We start from the raw sequence: 24,372 nt of genomic DNA, 5'->3' as shown, positions 1-24,372 counted from the left end.
TTTCTTTGTGGTACCTTTCAGAGTTGTATGAGCAAGCGAGTTGATATAGTTGTGTGTTTTTTTGAAAGCTTTGGGTGATATTTTTCTCGGCCTACTATTTAGCATTTTCAGTTAAAAGGTAAAGTTTACTGACAATGCTGTTGATAATGGTCTTCACAATCTTCATTATGTTGTAGGCAAAGCAGCAATCTTCACATGTATTGAGTGACCCAGCCACTGGTTAGCTTTTTAGTGCAGGGTCCTTTATTCAGGCCAATCAGTTTTAATATTTTGTCCGCCCATTTGCATACCTATCCCAGCATGGTCTTAAGTCTACACTTACTTTAAGCAAGTCTTGAATGAGACTTGAGAGTCACTTCATTTGTAAAAACCTGGTTTATTTGTTATCGTTAACAATTTTATGGTATATATCAAAACTCCCCCACAAGCAATGATGAAAAGTAAACTATATATGTTACGTTGTTTTCTGCTTGGTTTGACGTGCCTTTGTATTTTCTGCCTTTGGCCAGAAGCACTGATAAATGTGATTACGCCTTGCCCGTAGTCGAACGAGTGATGATGGACACTCTACCGATGCCTGTACTGCTGTGTAGACGTGCCTAGTTTTTACCGTTTTGAAATACAATCCTATAGTTAACTGCAGGTCTCTTCGAACCAGCACTAGAAAAAGGCCGGTAACATATATATATATATATGTATATGCGATACAATGAAATATATCGAGATATTGGTGAATAAGCTTGTTACATTAAATAGTACACGGGGTAATGCATGATTATCAGGGTGGTTCTATTTTTCAATGTTCTCAACAAATCTGAAGGAACAGCAAGCGAGTTGGGCAAGTGTTCCCTGAAAATAAGGTTTTTTAAGATTAAATTAATGATACAATTCACAAGTTTGGAAAAATAGCTGTTTTTGGTCACAGAGAAGCCCTCCTGCAACAGATTAAATTTGTGATGTAGCATGCAGATTTGAAATTCATCACACAGTTTGCAACCTTTTCAATCTGAGAGATTTAAGGTTGTCATTGTCCACCTATCAATAGATTTTTAGCAAACTTGGTTTTTATACCATACGGAATGTGCTTGTTAAAATTATTTAAACCTTCATGTGGTCGGTGTTCAAAAAAGTGTTTTTAAAATGAACAAAAAGTAAAACATATTCGTTTATGTACTGGTATCTCGATTTTCAAAAGAATGTTAGCCATCTCATAACTTGCATTTGTTTTTATGTAGGTTTTTTTATGACTTGAAAACGTATGATTACAAACATGAGTATGCCATTATACTCAGAGTTTTCATACGCTGATACTGTAAAGTCTACTACTGTCACGGATGAAAAATTGTCTTCTATTTCTAAAAATGAAAAGGATGTAGATTTTAACAAACCATATGAAAGATGTGACAAGCTAGATGATGATGTTCCATCTTTTGCTCCTCCTTTCTCTTATTCAGAAAAGCCAACCAAATGTTTTGATGATGTTGAAGTTGCTTCTACTCGAACAGCTTGCATGGTTTCACAAAGAGATCATCACTTTGAAAAAGATGTTTTGCTTGTGTATGATCCAGAGCAAGACTATTATAATGCACAGGTAAATTGGTGTTTCTTGTGGTCATCTGTACCAGTATATATACAAGAAATATTCTTTCAGGGAAGAAAACAGTGGGCCACTTTGATAACATGTTTAATAAAGTTTTTTAATCGGCTCAATTTTTTCTGAAATAACATAACAGCAACCTCTGCTCAATTTTTGTTTCAGTTTTTATCATAGATAACTTTAATTTCTTTACTGCATGTTTAAGTTGTTTGTGATACAATTGGTTGCATTTAATAGAGTCAAGACCCAGATTTTATGTAAAATGTTGTCGTTATATTGTTAAATGCCACAAGAACACATTCAATATTTCCAGATGAATACTTTTGATATTAGAATTAATTATTTATTAATCAATTATATTAGAATCTAAGCAAATGTGATGGCGTATAAAATTCATTTGTTTGTGTCACATACTATTGTTTACTGTTAAAGATAGAATTTTATTTTGTATCATACTACGTGTAACTTCATATACATACAGCAACTTGATGAAATACATGATTTATTAGTCATTATAATACAAAGCTACTGTTACATTGTGTTGTAAGCTAAATTAGGCAACATATTATTGAAGGTTTATTGCTTGGTGTCCATCCAAATAGATTCAAGATTTGTTTCGGTCAACCTACACAATATTTGTGTTTTCACAAATCAGAGTAATTCTCCTCTGCTCATATTTTGACTTGTCTTAACCTTACTTCAACTTTACATTGTCAGTATATGAATATCAATATCATGATTATTTGAATGTCAGTATTTTTGCATTGCAAGACTAACAGACCATATGTGATAGTCTGATAACCAATGTGGGGAAATTTATGTCAGGCCTATACCAGGCCATGCATAAGCATAAAACACTTGATATATTAAACACTTTTGGAATTGTATGTAGTGCTGCGAATCATGTGGTGTATGTGAAAATGTTCAAAATGTGTCTGCCAATATTTCAGTTTATTAGTTATTATTTGCATCTCGATATAATTTGTACCCCACCTTTTAATTTTTTCATTACTAACAGAAACTCAAGGAATTGATTCAACCTCAGAATTTGGAGGTCGTTGATTTTGCAAATGAAAGGCGTCCTGGCCGCACAGACCAACTGGCCCTTACGATATTAATGGAATCTTGTAAATATACATTATTTGTCGTAACAAGGTGGGTATTAGTATGTTATACTATGGTAAGCCAACATATTTTCATATTGATTTTTGGTTATGTTAAGTTTAGTGATCGGACAGTTTAGGATGATCGGTAGAGCCGAAACTGAATGTTGGCAGTCTAAAAAACAGATAAATAATTAATCGGCATTTCGGTCAGATATGTAGTTCAAAGAGAACATATAGTTCAGAGAGAAAATAATAGCCAAAATTTAAAAACTCAATCATTCTGTATTTTCTTCTGCAACAAATGTTTTCCATCTAAAAGAAAATTGCTTTTTACCACCGCTTATATGTCACCTGAAGTGTGTGCTGTGACGTTTTCGTTTATTAGCTCAGCTAGAATGTAGAATGTAATACAAATGCATGCATTAAAATGTTACAGCAAAAGAAAACGCTGAGGACGTGTTGAATGTTTTGAATCTCTTCAATTTGATAATACCTATAATGAAAATACAAATAACAACAGCTTGTTAAAGACAACAAGTTGTCTTGTTGAAGTTGAATGTCGGCCAAAAGCAATTTAAGAACGTTGATGTTCAATGAATTTAAACAACACGCCATAATGAGGTGTTTACTGTGTTGCATGCGCACGCATTTCTATCGATGGTTTTTTGATGTTTTTAGCCAGACTTCATAAGTTTTCCAACCTGCTTTTTACTTGAAATTTTTCTTCTATAAAGCTGCCTTATTATACACTGTTATAAACAGAAAATAAACTTGAGCTGCAGGTTGAGATTGATCTCATACTGGCCATTGCATTAACAAAAACGACCGATGCCAATATGCATCAAAATGGCGAATATTTGCACCGGTAATTGGTTGATCCCTGGTTTGATTATTTGTATACCAGTTACTAGCTGCAACAGTTTGTTTAGCCCTGAATATTATTTGTATTTGCATTATTCTTATTAAATCAGGAATATATTGATAATCACTATCAATCATCTGTTTTTAATTTTAAAAAGTCACTTAACAATTCGTGACAAAGCATCCACTGATATCTGCCTCAGCAATAATTACCAGGGACCTGTAATTATTCTCCTTATAATGTTCATGACTTAATGAACATTTTGTTCTGTCATTTGTTTTGTTCTGTTTTTGTTCTGCATTTTTATGATAGTTACTTGGGAGCTCTGTCTGTTGGTTTGAAATTAGCATGAAATAGAACCAGATTCCTTTTTCACCAAGCACATATTGCAGAATACAATCAAGCTGATAACGCAAGGGTATGCAAAGTGGGCAAAGTCTTTGGGACTCATCCTGCATGCTGAAGGATATTGTGTGGCTCACGCAAAGTTTCTGTAAAGCTTAATACCAAATTCAAAATATGTGTATGTTTCTGGTGACAGAAAAATCAAACTAGCACTCTCAAAACAATCCTGCTGATAATGCGATACCTACGGTCCCACGTATACTGCTGTGTAACAAGCGATCGCATTTTGCCTGGAGTTACGAGTGACCCAAACAAAAAATCAAACAGAGTAAAATTTATAACAGAAGTTTTTGTGATATTTGATGTATCAATGTAAGTTTAAGCATGTTCAAATAGCAAACAGAATGAAAGCAGTTTTTAAATTAATTTATAAGGCATTGCTTTCCTGCAAGGTTATTGTTATAACTACCGATTGTATTCGGCATTTATAATAACGATGTTAATGTGGGGTCAAATGATGGCACAGCACAAATAAAAAAACGATGTCATAAGTTCTTTTGACTTGACCCCTGTTGAAAATCCAACACCCAAAGCTGCTCTTGGGTCAAATAGGTTACACAGCCCTGCGATAGCCGATGAAGCTATATTCATAATCTCTTTTTATGTTTTGGCAGGAATTTCATGAAAAATGTTTGGTTGAAGTTCAAAGTTGATATGGCAATTCAAGCAATGCTCGAGTATGAAGAAAAGCGATACTCTGTTGTAGTTATTGTGATGGATTCTCTTAGTTCTCGTGAACTGCCTTTAGAATTACGAATGCTTTGCCCAATATTTCAGTGTGAACGATTTTTTGAGGAAAGGCTGAAGAACGCATTTAAAGGTAGCTATAGATGATTTTTTTGGGTCAGTTCATGTGCTTTTGTATTGGTTTAATTACAGTCAGTACTGGTGCAGGTTATTGCCAATAAAATCCTAAAATTATGGCGAATCTAGCTTCAAAGAGATTCTTATGATGTAAAATGGTTGCTTGTATTTACTGTTTGGATTTAATTGATGAAACTAGTTTTTAGCTAGATTTTTTTTTCAATTTATTTATGACACTGGGGGAAACTTTTTAATATCAATATCAGAATAATATAATCACCTAAAGAAGTGCAAAAAATGCTCAATAATTCCAACTATGCAATATCATACCTTTTCAACATTTAACGTTGCTATTGACCTTATTCCAGTATTTTTAATTTTGTCAATATCAATAATTTTGTTCCCCTGTTTAAAGTAAGAGGTAAGTCCAAAAAAAATTGGCCTTGAACTGCTGAGCTGCATAGACATTGTGTTTGTGGTTCTTTTCAGAGTTCTATCTCTGTGTCGCTACCCAGTTATTCAATGTGTGTCCCTTATAAAAAGTGACGTCATTTTTGGCCTAGCAAAGTGATTTGGTTGCATATAGCTGATCTAATTGATGGTTTTAAAACTATTGGGTAATATTGTTTCTTTCCTGTCACTACCGGCATCTGTTTGAAGTTTTTTAACATTAAAACATACAGACCAATGTTTTTTAATATGATTTACGGAATAAGATATCAATCTGGGGATTTGGAAATTTCCATTAATGTAAAAGTTCATTTGAATGAATTTGTCGAGTTCGAGTAATTTTCAGTTGTCCCATCCCTTCTAAATAAGCACATGAAAATTCAACGTTTTTATTTCAGATTTCCCATTTGGGAAAGTGAAAAAACAAAATTCTGAATCTGCAAAAAGCCCCACAAAGCAAGACTTGTCATCAGAACGACTTTTGTGTCATCCAGTGGATGAAAGTAGACTCGAGCCTTTTGGAAGCTTGAGCCAACCCTCAAGTTGCCAGGCTGGTCCTTTTGGCACACATCATTATATCAGCAGTGTTCCTTTCGAGAAAAAGAGTGATGATACTTTTACTAACAACTTGTCAAACAAAACTTATTCTACTCATTTGTCCAGCGGTGTAGAGAGAATTTCATCGAATTTTCAACACGGGGTAGGTTAGCAATTGCAACACAACATAATAGTGCAATACATAAGTTCTTTTGTGAGTGCTGAACACCAAATGAAATGAAATTATGCAATTTCATTGCAACAACGATTCCATCATGTAACTACTGATACTAATTATATAATCAATCGCTTTGAAGATTATATTGATACTTAATGTTGTACTTTTGTTGATTTAGCATGCTATTTGTACCACTCAAACGTCCACCACTCATTCAACAAGCAGGTAAGTTCATTTTCATAACTTTTATAATGCGTTATTATAAGCAGAAACCTTTTGCATTTTAAATATTTCAGTGAAACACTCACAAGATCTTCCATTTTAACTGGAAGGGTTCCGCAAGAACATGTTGAAAATTCCCCACTGCAAGCTGGATCCTTTTCATTCAATGATCTTTCTGGACGTGGCAGTATTACACAAAAGTAAGACCTTTCAAGATAAATATGAATATCTTAAATAGTGCAGGTTGGTATTTTGTTATTTTATATGTGTTTTCGACATAATTAAGTGTTGACTTAAGTTATCATTGCCACAATATGTACGTTGTACATAATGCCCAGTAGAGTCCGTTGATGTTCCGTGTATTGACATATTTCATGTTCCATAACAGTACTTCCTTTTCCTTGTAAATAATTTTATGACGAAGAGTTTTTGTAAGTACAGTATACGGTAAGCTCTCTTACTTACAATGCCTGTTTAGCTAAATTGTAATTAAAAACTGCATACAAGCAATTTCCAGATCCAGAAAAAGCATCATTTCATGATCCAATTTCAAGACTTGTGCGATAGTTTCAGAACATTTACATTACGTAACTCGGAATGTGATTGTTTTTCCTTTTTGAATTATTTTTATTTCACAGTTCTACTGGAAGAAGGCAACCTGTTGAGTCGGTTGAACCACCATCTTATGAAAGAGGAGGTGGACCTCTGAGCTCGTATGGTGTAACATCGTCTGAGTCATTTAAGTCTGGTAAGCATGTATTGAAAATTCTGGTATGAGACTACACTTAGAGCATCATTTTTGTCAAAGCTGATTAATTGTATGCCCAAAACAGGTGTTAATTTGTTGTAGTATTTAAGTTTAATTTTGTATATTCAATTATTGGTGCAGGAGGTGCTGTTACCAAACCAGCGATTCTAAAAGATGAAGATGTAGACAAAGAAGACGCAAATGACCAGGACATATATTCGGCTCCCGGCAATATCTCAGAAGAAAATTTTCATGTATGCTCAAGTTCACGACTTTCTCCAGTTCAAGTGAGTTTTGTGGGTTTTCAGATAAAATCAAACCAAAAAAGTTAAGAGCTTGCCTTAAATGAGTGTGTTCAATTTTTATAAAATTTTTGATGGTTGTCATATTTAATCAAGGCAAAAATATGCTCTCCATTGTTATAAGTGGGAAGTCCAAACTGTGCCATGCCCATAACAAGCTCTTTTGAAACTTGGGTATGTTTCCAAACTTTGTCACGTCTCGGGCTTCCCAAGCAAAACTTGGCTATTTATAGCCCATTCTTTATTAAGCAACCGGGTGTTTCTATCGATTACGTAGTGTTGCTTTTTTGTGGATCATCGTTATTTTGCGTCAAGAAAATACGTGGTATAAGTTTGAATGAATGTTTAATTTATTTTGGGAATTTTTTACTCCATTTCGCCTGCTGCTTCATGTTTTAGTTGTGGTGTTTATTTTAGCAAACCGCAACTCAGTAATGTTGGGATGCAATGGAATTTACGGAACATATATTTACATATATATAATGTAAACTTTGTAGGCGTCTGTCATTGCGGGACTTTCGAATGACGTAATGGCGCTGTTGAACTGTTCCTTTATTGTTTATCGCTACGCAGTTGCATCATTCCTGTTGCCGGGCTTTGTGGTTTGTTACTAATTTGCTCTTGACCATTTTGGTCACGCATATTTACATATTAATATTTGTTTGCGTGCACCATGAGACGCTTAAGGGTCTATTGTACGATTTTAAGCAGTTTTGAAAAATCAGCATACCGATTGTGACAAAGGTTGCATGCCCAACGTAACTATATAAAAAGTAGTAGTTCCGGTGTAACTCTAATGCGCATGTGACGCTAAGTAGTCATGATTTTTTGTTATTATGGCGTTCGTTAAGTGTAGGTCTAGGCTAAAGTTGACAATTTGTGTCACTGGTTCAAAGTTAAGGCTTTTTGAGTGCTTTGTTTGAAAAATTTAAGAAAAAAACTTGTTTAGGAGTTTAAGCATTTCGTGTGGGAATTCCAGATACGAGAATTTGCTAAAAATACTGCATTAAGTCCTTTTATTCTACAGCTTGCTGGATACAAAAACTCACCTCGGTGACAGGACTGGTTTATTAGTAAATGTAAATTGAAAAACTGTACTTTGCATTGTTTAACATTGAACTCTGGAAGGTATTACATTTCCTCGACGCCACGGCTGCATACCTACGTACAAAATTTCATTAGAAAAAGATTTTACAGTTAGTTTTAACCTTCGCATACTACATAATAATTCACAATTTTCAAGAAAATGCAATTGCTTTTTTATTTTATTAATATCGATTTACGCAGTTTGTGTATTGGCATTCTGGCGTAGCTGCCAAACTAAAGATATTATAAATATACAAGAAATGAATAAATAGTTAATACAAGCATGCTGTAGTCTGATCAACTAAACATGTAATGTTCAGCACTGTTACTGACCTCTACGTATTATGCAGGTGGTCACGCAAATTCGAAGTCCAGATGTAATCCTTGCGCTAGAGCAATTGCCATCCATTGACGACAGCCTTGAAGATATAACAATTGAAATTTCAACAAACGATATCTCTGTTCCACGTCATTTGGAGGTACCAAATGCGACACGTCAGGTCGAAACCAGAAACAGTAATTTTGCTTTAAATCATGCCAATCTTCACGCCGAGTCTTTACCGTCCTCATGTGCTACTACTGTTAATAACGCAGGGTCAAGTTTACCTGACTCAGCATTTCAAGCTTCCACTTCGCAATTTAGTTCTGACAGAGAAAGCTCATTTTTGGACTCTTTTAAACATTCGTTGTCGAGGTTCGCTCAAAAGATTAGGCCTAAAAAGGGCGATTGAACTACACTAGTCTTCATGACCTCGTTTTTTGCAAATTTTCGTTAAAAAAGATTAAAGTAGGGAGCTTTCAACTCCCGACGACATATCATAACTTTTAATATCATTGCTTATTGTCTCAGTTAACTTTGTCACAACACTGTTTTTATAAGCTGTATGCTTACTTTAATGCTTCTTGCCAATCATACAAGTTTAATCATACTTACGCATCGTCGTGCTTCGTTGTCATTAACTTTAACCGGGCATTTGCCTTTTTGCGTGTATTTTTTAATAAGCACTTACTTTTGCATTTGCTACCTAGCAGTATTTCACAGGCTTGGTTTTAGAAACGCTTCTATTCGGCAAACCAAGTTATTGTGAACTTGTATTGTGTTGTTTTCATTTTTATACCAGTAATTTTTGTGTCAGTGTTTCTCATGTTTACCCAGCAGTACAATAAATATAGAATTAAATACGCTTACAAATTGGCTTCAAATCGAAGAATGGTTGGCAGTAAAAATATTCCAGAAAGTATTTGTACTAATGTGTAATAGTTAGGCCAGGTTGGTTCACGACTGCGAGCATGATACTTTCTACTTGTTTGCGACAGTGCTTGCAAAAAAAAGTTAAAATCGTCACGTGTATGTATCGCCACACAGTGTTGTGTTAGCAGGAAAAAGGCTTCGTCACCCCATAATAATCACATATTGACTTGCATCTCAACGTTGTGAGACTTATCTCAGGCTCTGGCTAGTCTAACCTATTTGAATAAAAGGTAGGTGTTTTTTAACAACTGCGGATTTTGCTCTGAAAAGTACAGCGTACCAAAACTCCGGAAGTGTTTGCGGTCCACGTACCAGGGTTTGCACCATCCTGAGTTAAGCCATAATTACGTGGCCAACAACGAAAATCCATTGCTAAGCGTTAACGTAGACGGAACCTATATTACGTAATGTGACGTAATAAAAGAAACAATGGGCAAACTCAGGTAGGCCTACTGCGTGTCTATACATAGGCCTATGTTATATCGGCAGCGGGTCAATATGGCATGCTGCTAATGAGAGAACCGAATGTTAAAACATTTGAATCCCACCACTGGTTGTGGCCCATTGCGATACATAGTTGCACGCCCCTGCTTCAGGCTATTATTTTATTTCATTAAATCCTAACAAAATCACATATCTTTATCTCTTGCAATAGAAAATTAAAATCAAGACTGCAATTTTGGGAGAAAAAGACAAGTCTCATCAACGTCCACCTACAAATTAGGCTAAACTAAACATGCTACCTGGAAATTTTAACGCACAATTTACTAGGGTAATCGCCGCACTGAAAAACATCGACCATGCTAGTATGGGGATGATGGTGTGTGGATTGCTTTTAGGTTGGCCTAAAGCCAAGACTAATAGTCTTACTGTTTGACTCCGAGATAATTGTCTTTGACTCCGTTGCGTTTACTGTCTCTATAATGTTTCTTCAAATCAACACCAACTTCATAAAGTCTAATTAATTGTTATATTGTCTGAATAGGTTGTATCAAATTAGAAACATTTACACCATCTTTCCACATTTAAACATCGCTATAACTCGAATTCAGTAATGATTCCAATTCCGAATAATTCAGCAATAACTTCAATTCGGCAGAACAAAAGAAATAGCTAAGAGAAGAGAGCCAGATTTAGACCCAACATTAGCTTTTATATTCACCGTATTGACCAATCAGCGAATGCCATATGTTATTTTTGCATTGCTACGTACAAGCTATGTCACATCTAATATTATTCTATTATCACCAAAGCTTTTGACCAAAGTACCATCAAAACGTTATACGGTAAAAATACAATGCTACTTGAAACACTTCAAACTCCTTTGTTTGAATAACTGCTTTAACTACGAGTAATACATCTGTTTAAACATTTAATTGCCCCTGACTGGAGAAACACACACAAACCGCTTTTAAAATGCCAATTACATAATTGTTATAGTTTGTTATCACGATCGCCACACTAGCCTCTAATTGATCTAACACACTATTTTTAACCAAGGAAAAACAAGACCATTAAAATCACAAGATTTCAGCATATACAGCTCCTAAATTAGCTCAAAATTACTACTAATTTCGGCTAATTGGGACGAGCAAATTAGATACCATCGTAAAGGTGAGTAAGTTTCTGTTAACATTAGCAAATGAAAAAATTGAAAATTTGGGTGTAATCACTGTATTTCCTGTCCTGCTGATGGTGGATGGAGTGTTATTCGAGTACGTGCAAGGTTTATCTAGACTCTAGAATTTGTGTTAATTGGAAAATTAATCATTTTTTGTTTACCGATTTTATGCCTTATATTTCAGATTACTTTGCTGTAGCTCATACTTTATGATCTGGTATGGATGCTTAAATCGAGCTTGCTGCTTTGCAACGCGTTTGTGCGCGGCTGTGCCACGCCGCGTCACCCTTTTATTGTTTTGGGTTCTATGATCTTGCTAGGATTATGCTAGAATGACGGTGGTAAAGTTTTGTCTAGGACTCTAGGTCATTGTGTGCAAAATCACTCACTGTTAAGTGCCACAATAAAGCTCATGAGAAGCATTGATGAGTACAGATATGCCAAACTCTGGCAACAGCTGAACAGCATTTACATACCCGATTCAAGTCAGTAGACAAACATTTATTAATTATAAGTCAAGTCTAAGGCACAAGGTCAGACGGTTTATTTTTTGTTTTAGGTCGATATAATAAACGAAGTTACTCAACGTAAGTAGGTCACGCAGCTTACTGTTGAAGTTATTAAGCGGCAAGGCTAGGTTAGGAGAATAGGTGTGAAAGAAGTCTCTTTAAGCTATTTGAAATTTTCCATTGGAATTAGATTTAGATTAGAAAGTAGATTTAGGTTACTATGATTATTTATAACATTCAAGTTAGGATAATAAAGAACAGTGAAAAATGGCTTTGAATGCATAATTTGTTCCAATGAAATAGGCTAGTGGCAGCCTATAGGCTATCTAAACGGCTATCTAAATACTCTTACGTCTCAACATTTATAAATATAAGCATAAATTCTGATTTTATCCATTTCTGATGATTTTGCACATTTAGTAGAATGTATTACTTAGTGATTTTTGAATAAATTTTTTCAAAAACATAAAAACTGATTCCATAACCATATTAAATATTTTTTCATGTGTGAAGTCAATCGAAATTCCCACGTGACACAAGTCAAGTCTTTTCAAAAGCAAATGAAACTCATCGTCGTGCACGCCAATTTTTGTCATCTTAATGCTGATTTATAATATAAATAAACTAAGCAGATTAACACGCCTAAAAGTTACAAAAAATAAATCATCAATTAGTGCTTTTTTGTATGTTGTCACGCCAAAGTTTGTGTTTTTGCGCTCACTTTTTTTGTTGAAATCTGCCATACTACCCTGTTGGGAAGGTAAACCTATTTTTCTGTTCATCTTTGGGCTTGGAATTGGCGCTAATGCCAAAATCCTGTCTCGTCATTTGTGGATTTTTATTTTAATCTTATTGTGATGCTAGTTTCTGCCCTCAAAGCCTTGTCACATTTAGGCTAATCGTCTTAGTTTTAGCCAATGTAGTATTATCACCACTGCTGATACGTTTGCAGCCTCTTGCGTCATCATAATTTTTCATCTCTCACAACATAAAAATAAAAAATGAAATCTTTTAATTTATTCTACTTGATGCCCATTGGTATACAGCAGGCTTATATATTTTTATAAAAATGATTTATATTTGGACAATAAACAAAAGTTAACAGTCTTCAGTTTTCCAGAGAATTTGGTAACTGAAAGAGGCAGGCACATATACTCGCAAAGGTTTTCTACTGAAGCTTGTTGGCCGGCAATTTTTTAAAAACGCTGGTATTCTGTGTACACTTGTAAAGTTAACTGTCTGGCAGTGCCAAGTGGTTAAGATATTTGAAATTATATGTTGTTTGATTATTATGAATTCACAAGTATTTTTTTGGCAGATACATGGACAGCATTTGTCCAATTTTTGTTACTATCGTGGCACTCTTGTTGCAATCATGGATGAAGATATTTCTCTGAATTCTGGGCAAAGTAACACTGATGCAGAAATAACTGTTGCTACATCTAAAGAACCTGATAAATTTAGTGACGATGGTTTGTTTGGAGCTAAACCTTGTCCATACAAGCAAAAACCAACCAAATATAAAGATGAAAATGATGACGAATCTGAGTATGATTCGAAGATATTTCCAAATAGACCATATTCTTTTGATAATGACGTTTTGTGTGTGTATGATTCGGAGAAAAATTTTGATTATGAAAAAGCACAGGTAATAGTTCAATAAACAATTGCATTAACATTTAACATGGAGATGAGCTCCATATCCAATGCCTTTGCAAAATATGTATAATATTAATAATGACAACTTAAGTAAGCACAGTTTAAAATGTTTGATTGTTTATCTCTTTAATGAAACTTATATCCAACGAATGAAAGAACTGATATATAATTGCCAGAATCGCAGAGATTTTTTAGGGTCTTTCCATTGCCAATTTTTCGCTCATGAATTTCAAAATTTTTTATTTGGCCAGTAGGGATGTGCTAAACACAAAATTATTCGGGTTTCTGTGGATCTGGATATTTTATTTCAGTATTCGACAAACCTGAATCTATTCGTATCTATTTGCAGTTGCTCTAATCTTGACTTCAATTTAACACGCTATTAATGTCACGCCAATATGCTCTACTCCTACTGCTTGTTTTTGCGATGTTGTTTTTATAACTTTATCGTTTACACTTCATCCTTGCAAGCAGTATAAGACAACTTGCCGTCATTTGGATATATATCAAGCGCTTTTTGTTTTATGTTTCCGCTTCATCTGGGTGTGTTGCCAGCTTCGAGCAACTTTATCTCTAATAGAAAGTCTGTTTGTCTGCCAGTAACTTGGCTAACGATATCATATATTTTTCTACAGTAATTTTGCATTACATCCCATATTGCGTGCCTGGTAAAATAATATTTTAAAAAGAATTGCAAGTATTGCGTCATACTCGCCGTAAGGTTGCGTAACTACGTCTGGCACTCCACTTTGTCGCGAGTAAAACAATAAACTTGCTTAATTGGATTAAAGCGTCTGGATTAACGAGATCTGACTGTATATACATGATTGTAGTGCAATGAAAGTTGGTTAATTTGACTATGTCCTATTTGAAATTTCTTTTCATTCCTCTTTCTTTTGAGACATCACGTGACATCATAACTATGAAATTACCGAGAAAAACTATTGTCATTTATTGTCTCTTTATCATCCTAGCTAAACTCAAGCCTTCCCTTGTCATGAACCTCAAAATTTGCTTTAAATAGTTTGATTTACCTAACTAGAGACTATAGTAAATATGAATGGCTATTTGTAGCAGTTTTTATTATAGAATTTCTTAGTATCACAACTTGAATAATTTCAGATTAAGCCAATTTGTTGTAGCTGTCTGTTATTTCTTTAAACTCTTTTTTTGAAATCTTGTTAACAGAAAATCATGAAACGGTTTAGCGATCGCAAGTTGAAAGTAATTGATTATGCGAAATCATTACAACCTGGCTGGACTAAGGTTGAAGCGGTTAGGTCGTTAATGGAATCTTGCAAGTATACATGTTTTGTTGTAACAAGGTTAGTATTTTCTGATTTATGAAAGAGGTTGTTGTTTATATTTATAATATATTGTATATCTCTTAAGAGTTTAAGATTAATGTGTCTGTGTTTTAGCTGCATTTATTTTGCCGATAGGATAATTTCTGTTTTAAAATAAAACATTTCATACAAGTTATATATACATTTATATGATGATGTTTTACTTACAAGTGGTTTCGAATGCAGCATCACATATTTATTTTCTTCATACATATATATTTTGAAAATGTTCAAGCGTTTAATGAGTTTAAGCATGAAAGCCATGCTAAGCTTGAATATAGGCCTGAATATATATTGCACATTCCAATCTGAACAGTGTTTTACTTGTTATAACTTGTATACCGCATGTAAATATGCTTAATTATCTTTGGTCTAGACTCTAGATCAAGGATGGGCAAAATTTTTAGCTCGAGGGCCGCATTCAGAATCTGAATTTGTTTGGGGGCCACACTATAGAATAATTAAGGTTACAAGAGAAAACATAAAATCTAAGATAAAAAGGCCAGATAAGCATGAGAATTGACGATTGCGGGCCGAATTCCCACTTTTTTCAATAGGCTACCATACAATAAGCTCATTTGTGGCACAGTGAGCCGGGTTAGATAAATCACTCTTTCAGTCCTGATTCGCCTATACTCCATAGTTCGGTGACTCCTGGTGGTCTAAAGTCATCCCATGTGTGACAGCAGTTGGCGTTGAAGAAGTGGTGAAGAAGTTTATCTTATGTCCACAATATCTTCCACCCCAATTAACTTTGCAAAAATGTTTTTGCTAAACTACACCAGCTCAAAGCAGTTTAAACAAAACGAGAAAAAAGTTATATTTTGTATATACAGTAGACTACACATGTTATGACCACCTTGGGTCCAGACCATTTTGGTTGATGATATACAAATGGTTGCAATAATATAGGCTACTTAATACCGTTTAACCACACTAGGAAGGATACAGTTAGGCACAGAATGGAATACATAGAATTCATCATTTATTTCATTAACAATAAAAAGCAATATTAAAGTCAATGTCAGTGGGGGAGTAGAGCATACATGTAACACTGTCACATTGCATGAATGATTTGAGAAATTGAGAGAAAATTTTCTATAGGATAGGAAAAGTGGTAATAATGTCCCAAGGCTGGTCACAGTAAACAGATAATTTTTTATGGCTAAATTAGGGACCGTACCAAAGTAGTCATATAAAGCAGGTGGTCATTATCTGTGATCATATTAAGTGGATCCTACTGTATAAATATTTAAATACAAATATCGAATATAAATAAGTTTGAAATTTTTTTTATTTCTAACTAAAAAATAATCTTTGTATCTGACTGTTTCTTCTGTTGCAAATCTTAAATAACATTTCAATTTTGTTGGTATATTGATGGGCTGTATAGTAGAAGGATAAATGTAGATTTGCAATCCATGTGATTTAAAACTGTGATAGTATGATATTGAGTATCCTCATATTACTCATGGTGCATGAATAGCATTCCTTGGCTACATGCCTATATGTTATTTTGATGGATCTAAATCTTTTTGTTATTATATAGAAATTTCTTCAGCAGCTTATGGTTAAAATTTAAAGCTGACATGGCAATTCAAGCAATGCTTGAGTGCAAGGGCAAACAATACACAGTTATAGTAATTGTGATGGATGATATGGAAGCAGAAGACCTACCATTAGAGTTCCAAACACTCTCTCCAATATTTGAGAAAGAACGATATTTTGAGAATAGACTTCAAAATGCCTGCAAAGGTATTTGTTAACAGCTTATCTGCCATTTTAGCTAATTAAAATTACAACAATATTTTTGGTTATGTGTATGCAGTCATGTAGTGTATCTAACAGATGGAGATTGATTACACAACATTTACTGTGCTGATCTCAGATAAATCCCTAGATTACATAGTTGAATTTGATTGCAGTTCATTAAGGCTTTTTTACGGTTTTATTTGACGAGAGTCACAGAGGACAGGAGATCATTTTGTAAAATACTTAAAACTGCATCTTTTCATGTTTTTTCCATGCATGCTAAACATCGTATCATTGTTCTGTTTTGTTATTTGACATGAAACTTCCTGCTTAGTGTATGCTGAATCAATTTTTATTATCGCTTGGAATTTGACTGGTTTTCATTAGTTGCTGACTGGCTATAAGGTTCCATAATTAGTAATTATTATTATATCACATCTTTTTAGTTGTAAATTTAAAATGAAATCTAAGCTGCATATTTTTGTGTGATGATAGATTACAAAAAGTTTTGTCTAAAATTATTTCTTTCAGTATATACGAGTATTATTGCTCAGTGTCATAAATACAATGGCTCTCACAGCAACAGCATTATATTTTGGCCATGATGTTAATTTAGATGATGTTGTATTGATCTGTCATAATGAAAACTTTCATAATTTATTTTTTCAAAACTGTGAAATCATGATTAATACTTAACAAGATGTCTATAGCTAACATAGTCCCTATGTTCGACATATAGACAATTTTCTGTGATTATTTCTCCTAAAATGTGATTATATCTTATTTACCATTATAATCATTTATGTTTGTCAGTATTTTGCTTATGCTCCTGTTTTTACATTTAAGTTATCTGCATGAATTGCTATGATGCAATCTCTTGATTCCATTAAAAGCATGATGGCAAATTGGCAGGTAACCAAAAATTACTGTTATTTTATTTTTGTACTTTTTTCCTATGTTATGCTAAATTCATGCGGACCATCTTCATAATTAAGCTTGTGAGTTGCATATATTTGTTCTGTGTTAAATCAGATTGCTTAATGCACCTTTATTGGAAATAGCAACATTTTGCTTTGTTTTTATATTTTTATATATTGAACCAGCCTATTTTATGAAGATTAATTGACTGTTGTTTCTGTAACAAACAAAGTTTAGGCAGCTTCATAAATCTAAAATTTTAGGAACTAAGCTTGCTGTTTTGTTGCAGTAAAACTGATATTGTGTGTCATGTTTACTACACATAGATACAATTAGTAGGTTGGTTATAGTTGTGTAATTTTCAAAAACACTTTATACAAATCAGAAATTTTAAAAACTTTAAGAGCTAAACTGAAAGCAATGAGCATAAAAACTCACACAATCTTTGAAACAAGGTTATCTCTGGAAAAAAATGTGTACATTTTAAGCAACTTATTAGTAGAATGCTAACGCCGATACTGGAAAAAATCCAACGATAAGCTGCCAGACCTATTTTCATGTGACCAGTTAGTATATGATAGTATATGGCAGGGGTGGGCAAACTGCGGCTCGCCGGCATGTTTTTTGTGGCTCTTCTACTTGAATCGTAAAATTCCAAAAAAATTGTAAAGGCTACCAAGAGTACCGTTTATGAATGTTTCTCTCCTTTTCTTTATTTAGGCCAGTATTTTGTTTATGACGTAACAGTAGACATAGAATCCGAAGAGTTAGTTAACAGCAAGTCAACGCAATTTTATTGCTAAGACAGTAAGCTTTAGCTCAGTTTAGTCTACTTAACTACATTTCAAAACGAAAACGATGACATCTAATGCTAGCAAAAAACGAAAATGTGAAGATGAAAACAGAGGTTTTAATCTAGAGTGGGAAGAAAACTATGCGTTTCGTTTTTATTATTGCTGAACTTGTATTATTTACCGTTTTTGTATTGAATTAATTTTGAGGCTCTCTGGTACTTGTATTTTCTGCAAATGGCTCTTCCATTGAATACATTTGCCCACCCCTGGAATATGGTACCAGTTAGTATATGATTCTTACTAGCTGAGATAGGTGGCATATGTACTAATCCAAATCAAGCGAAATTCCATTTAATATGTTCTTTTTTCCAAGTCAATGGCCAGCAAGTAATCTTTAGTGAGATTTTCTAATTTGGGTTATGATTTTTACTGATTTATGGAAGTAACAACTTCACTGCCGTTCTTCACAAACTTGATTGATAACCCCACTATGTAGTGTCTTTTAAACTTTGTTATCAGTTTTAGTTTCCTTTCGCTTAACAATTTTGCAATAAAGTCAGGTGTCCTAGCTTCACAAGCTGGGAATTAGGAAGAGCCCTGTTGTCTGTTGTACTTTGACCAAAATCTGTTTATAGATAACAAAGAAATTCTTGGCCCAGACAAATCTTAAAAAATATTCACTTTTTTTAGTTTGTGTTGTAATACTGCCAACAAAGTTCCTGACTGAAATAGTCAATTTTTGCATCACTGGTAACGACATACACAATATATATATAAGTCAACTGAGATTACCACAACCTTTTCTTTGGAAAACATTTCAGCTATGAAAGCTTTTAATCGAGCGATAGTTTGACCTTGAATTGTAGTGAGTATACTCAGTATATATTCTATCCTTAAGTATGCTATCATTTTCCTTTCAGATTTCTCAATTTGCAAGCCAAAAAAACGAAAGCAACGGCATAAGTGCAAAGAACGCAAATTTTCCACACTGCCATCCACATCTTCTATGGCACAGGGTGTGGATAATGCGTGCAAATTCAATGCCAAGTCAAAGAAAGACACGTCAATTAAGAATCATAGAATCTCACATGGCAATAACTGTTTGTTGGCAACCTCCCAAAAAGCATCAAATTCATCCAGTTCTCAGCAGATAGTATGTTTGGCATTTTTTTTCATATCGTAGATTCACTCTTTACACTGACTCTGTATGTATTTGAAAACTGGAATTGTTTTTTATAACACATTTAATTTACGTAATATTGTACTTTCAACCCTGTCAGACTTGATGTTGCACATGCACAATGCAAACCAGTTTCTAATACTTATTTTAATTTTCTTTAATGCAGCAAGTTTTTGCCGATGTTCACATGCCCTCTCATTTACCTGACAGGTATAAAATTATTCTTCAGTCCTTGATTAGCAGTTTTTGTGTTGTATAAATTTTTTTGCGGTAAAGATTGCAAATGTTATTCTAAAACTTTGTTTATTGTTGTTATAATTTTTATTTAATTACTGTATTTATTGTGTGTGATTTGTGTTTTTAATTTGAGTTACATTGATAAAATAATGCCAACAAAGCTCAGGCATGCTATAGCCTTATGCTCATACTTTAAACACTTTCTGCAGCTTAACTTTTTTATAGAATGAGTAAAATATATATATTACCATTTATTTAGGCTTGCATTACCCACTGATCACCAATTTTTCTTACATAGTTTCTTTACATTTGTTTTTGTTGCAGCATTGTAATTTCTTTTTATTAGATTAAACTACAATGTGTACATTTTCTTGTAAAATAAAGCTGTTGGTGTTTCAGATACAAGAGTCAAAAGCAGTCGGTTAATGCAATTCAACAACAACAATTCAACAACAGCGGAAGTAGATCTTTGGCCTCTGGTGTGTTGATGCCATCTAATTTGCCAAAGCATAGTAAACACACAATGAAAATTTGCATAATTTGTTGTTAATAAAGCAGCGATGTATGATGGTATCCAGGTTTTTGGTATTATGTTAGCAAGTGTTCATATAGTTGCTCACTGTTCTTCATTGGTCTTGTTTTATGTACTGCATTTGTGCTTCGTCATAAATCGCAGGTTCTGAATGAAACTGCAAACTATACTGCACTAGGTACAATTACAAGTCTATTTTACTGGCATTTTATGTGTCTTTTATTGTGCAGTACTACCTAATAAACAAATTGCATGGGACGAAGAAACAAATGAGCAGGATGTTGATGATGTTACTGGAAATTCTTCACAGGAAATTTCTCACATACCCATAGGATCACAAATCCAGCCTCTATCCCGAGTAAGTTTTGCCATACATTTAACCAAAATCAAAACCTAAAACGTCTAAACGCAGTATCTATGACGTATGTATCTTGAGAATGAGTTTCAGTTTTATTTAAAACATTTTGGAAGTAAATGTTGTAATAAATGTAACATCTTATTATAATTATTATTGCGGTTGCTGGTCACTCTTCTTTACATATACTCTTTATATTTTTATTGACAGCAGTGAGAAATTAACAAACTAACCATGAGACTTGGAGATATGACAATAGAATTTTCAAATAATCATATCTTTGTTCCATACCAGTTGAAAGTACCAAATGCGATACTTCAAGACGTAGCCAGAAACCAGAACTTTGCCTCAAACCACACCGATCTTGACATTGGGTCATTTTTGTCCGTGCATGATACTACTGTTCATAACCCAGAAGTAAATTTACCAAAGACTTTGCAACCAAGTGTAGCTGGTACCAACCGCATTTCCTCGCAATTAACTGAGAGGTATAAAATCTTTTTTCAGCTTTAAGTCGGAATGGAAATTATTGAATATCCCAATATTCCACCATAGAATTTACTTTTCAAATTTTAATTTTCGATTTCAGTTCTAACTTTTTATTCTGACAGATTTCAACCCATTAACTTTTTTTAGTTTTAGATGAGATCTACGAAAAATTCCATTAAATATGTATCGTTATATCACGTGTACTAATGTACAAAGTACAACAACTTTAACTGTTTCTGCCTATTTCGAAAATGCAAAAAATTGGATGGATTTTCTTGTTTGAAATTCAGTTTATAAGAATTAGTTATTCTATAGTCTATACTGTGTGTGCAGCCGTATTTATTTGCAAAGTCTCGGGTTTATGCGCCTACTATCGTATGTACTGCAGTTGTGTTACTTGTTTGATGGTATTTCTCTCTCAGTAATATTTTCTGCTTTTGCTGGCAGAAAGCAACCTGTTGAGCATACATTTGGTGAAGAAGAAGGCAGTTCTTTGGACTCAGGTGTTGTGATTTCATGTCACTCATCGAGGCCCGGTAAGTTCGTGATGAGACCCATGTTATTAGTTATTACTGTGCTTTATTGTACTGTAACTGCGTGTTTACTGGCTAGTTTATGTGAATGACAGGTTTTATTTTATCATGAAATAATTGACTGTTCACGTTTCCAAATGTATAGCAAACATTTCCCACATAGTTGTTTTGTTCATAGTTGTTTTCCCACATAGATGTGGATGAAGAAATCACAGATGAGCAAAATACGCATTCGGCTCCCCGTAGATCCTCAAACGGAATGTCGCTCACAAACGCTAATTTTCTTTCTTCAGCAATCAATGGGAATCCTGTAAGTGTTGCTTTTTGGCTAAAATGTCCCTTTTTGTAAGATATGATCATAAAAAGATTAAGGTTTTTTCAGGTTTTTTATTTTTGTTAGTGATCAACTGATCATATATAAAAGCAGCCAACTGCGTGCTTGTTCTAAATCGCAGTTTTCAAACATTCTCAAAATCGAAGGCATAAGACATAAACGACTTACATTTCAATTAGTTACGTCACGATTTCCCTTTCGTACTTACCACTGTTAATAACACGCAAGACAGCAACGAGATTCGCTTTATGTTGTGTTTCAAGCCGCAAGTGAAGCATATTTTGATAATAAAACAATGAACCGGTTCTATTTGTCAAAAGTCCCACACTGACAATACTTTAGACCTCCGTTAGGATATTTGCTGCAATTTTTCATGCTTGTTAGTTTCTCGTTCCCGAAACCTGTGCTGCAAGTCAGTGAAAGATGAACCGTTCTTTCTTGTAAACTTTTACGCATGTGCAGCTTAAACGATGACCTGACGCTATTGTATTCTCATTGTGTGTCTTTTTGCATTGCGTCGTTTATGTTTCACGCGCTGCGATGCGCTTTACTTAGAAGGGAAATCTGTTGATGGTGTGCGTTGTATATTTAGATTTCCCTAACATGCATACACAGACGATTAGCGTTTGTATTGTTTCTTACAATGCTTATTTTTGTTAATCTTTTGTGAAGTAAGACTCGGAATTATTTTTAGTTTCATTTGCGGTAGCTAGTAGGTTCATCTCTCACGACGTACTATTCTTTACTACAAGAGAGATAATCTTTCAGTCTATTAAGAAGTTGAGTTGTGTGACGCCTGTTTGGTAATATTAAGTCCATAACTCCCTTCACCGCTATACGAATGCCAGGACCCAAGCTTTACAAAACTATGCTAAGTCCTTTTACGTGCAGAATGTACGACAGAGGAACTCGTTTGTTGAATGGTTGTAAGTAGCTATTTTAACGTTAGTGTTGTAGGTCTCCCAACTTGAATCTAATAAAAATAAGCCTAACGAAAGTTGTTAATGGAACATTTGTAAAATATTCGAAAACCAATGTTACAATTAAAAGCATAATAATGGTAGCATCACTGTTCAATATTTGCGTTTTCTACTTGCTCATTTAGGAATTAACTTCCGCTGAGAGGATACGGTTTTCGAGCCCAAGTTCAATCAGTGGTCAAGGATGTTCTGTTATTGGGTTCCCAAAGGAAACAAAAACTGAAACGTTGAAGCAAAGCACTGAGCCTTCCGACTTACTTCAGCGTCAATGCATTGAACATTCAATTTCGACTGATTTCGGCATTGAATCAAACTCTTCAAGTTTAAGTCATTTCAGCGAAGGCTCAAATGCTTCAGTTCCTCGCCAAATATCAAGCCAACCTGTTTCAGGGTATGGTTCAGTTTCTACCTGGCATAGCTCAGGCGAGGAGAGTTCAATACTTAGCACTGTGAAAGACAAGTTATTAAAACTTACTCAAAATTTTGGTCTCTCTAAAAGAGATTAAACTCTGTTTCAAGTTTTTTTTTGTGGATTTTGGAATAAAATTTGCAGGAACTTGCAAGCATTGTCTCCGGGAAAGTTTGCCTTGAAAATGTTTCACCAGTGTTTGTTGTAAGCAAGAGTGACTGCAAGTTCTTGGGATACATATACCACCAGTAAATGCATTTGCCCTGGTGATGTTTCTTTTTGTTCAAACCTTTTATTGATTTCTGCCAAGTGTACTAATCATTTCAAAGTGTGATGATATGTAGATTGTAGAGGCCATGTTATGACGCTATCGTATTTTTTCAATACAGTAAGATGTGCAGTGCCTTGCATTTTTTCCCTAACAACTTTTTTATTTCGAAGCATTACTACCTATGTGCTGATAATTTTCAACCGCTAAATAAAGCGTAAAATTTTCTGTTGATATTTCAAACTGTTGCCCAGATGTCTACATTTATGCAACTCTGTTGTTTCTGTTTGTTTTTTATCATTCTTGCTTCTTAACTAAGGCTGTATAAGTAGAAAACGTCAATAGCTTGGTGTTTTTCATATTTTCTTTTTTCTAGTCTTCTGTATGTTGACTTCAATTGGTTCCATCACGTTTTCATGTTTTACTGTTGTGGTATTTTTTGTCAACATTGTTATTATTTAGGACTGTGTTTTATGTTCATTGCCAAGTTTATTCAATTGAATCTGGTCAAAGTTTGTCCATTTAATTCAGCTTGTTTAATTACTGAATGTAGCGCAGGTAATTTTTTATGGTATAAGATACTTTAGATTGTTTTTATATATAGGCCTATAAACGATTTGTTGTTATCCATTTGCCCAAACGTTGGCATTAAGTATTCACTATATATATAGAGCCTTGGGTTAGGCTAATTCTTCGGCCATTTTGAAGTGTGAGAATCGCCTTGAGTTACATTTGTTACAAAACATACCTTGAATTTGTCTTTACTATATCGGGAATTTGCAATATGTTTCTCGGGTTTTAGTGCAAAAGTTGACAAATGCTTCTTTACTTTGAAAAGCTTAGAATTAGTCGAAGGTTATTTATAATACACGAAGTGGCGATGGCCGAAATATCTTTATTACGAAAA

General features: G+C 34.1%; 2 protein-coding genes across 3 annotated transcripts; both read left to right on the top strand.

Moving 5' to 3' along the window:
* The first annotated feature begins 1,216 nt into the window (after positions 1-1,216).
* Positions 1,217-9,493, top strand: LOC143452303 (uncharacterized). Its single transcript, XM_076953216.1, has 9 exons — positions 1,217-1,591; positions 2,616-2,752; positions 4,585-4,790; positions 5,623-5,924; positions 6,118-6,164; positions 6,236-6,361; positions 6,800-6,909; positions 7,051-7,196; positions 8,648-9,493. The coding sequence occupies exons 1-9, from the start codon at positions 1,259-1,261 to the stop codon at positions 9,026-9,028; spliced, it is 1,788 nt and encodes a 595-aa protein (XP_076809331.1). The 5' UTR covers positions 1,217-1,258; the 3' UTR covers positions 9,029-9,493.
* A 2,571-nt stretch (positions 9,494-12,064) lies between these two features.
* Positions 12,065-24,081, top strand: LOC143451541 (uncharacterized). Of its 2 annotated transcripts, none has more exons than XM_076952165.1 (11): positions 12,065-13,327; positions 14,527-14,663; positions 16,234-16,439; positions 19,069-19,301; positions 19,495-19,538; positions 19,965-20,077; positions 20,328-20,455; positions 20,747-20,940; positions 21,389-21,477; positions 21,669-21,784; positions 22,914-24,081. In XM_076952165.1, exons 1-11 carry the CDS (start codon positions 12,971-12,973, stop codon positions 23,292-23,294), a joined length of 1,998 nt encoding a protein of 665 aa, XP_076808280.1. In that variant the 5' UTR covers positions 12,065-12,970; the 3' UTR covers positions 23,295-24,081. The 2 variants fall into 2 exon arrangements, with proteins under 2 accessions (XP_076808280.1, XP_076808282.1); XM_076952167.1 differs by having other exon boundaries at positions 12,067-13,327; positions 19,965-20,044.
* Positions 24,082-24,372: the final 291 nt, after the last annotated feature.

The sequence above is a fragment of the Clavelina lepadiformis genome, chromosome 4, assembly GCF_947623445.1.
Source record: "Clavelina lepadiformis chromosome 4, kaClaLepa1.1, whole genome shotgun sequence".
Classification (NCBI taxonomy): Eukaryota; Metazoa; Chordata; class Ascidiacea; order Aplousobranchia; family Clavelinidae; genus Clavelina; species Clavelina lepadiformis.
Note: the sequence above shows the minus strand (reverse complement) of the source record. Positions and strands in the feature narration are given on the sequence as shown.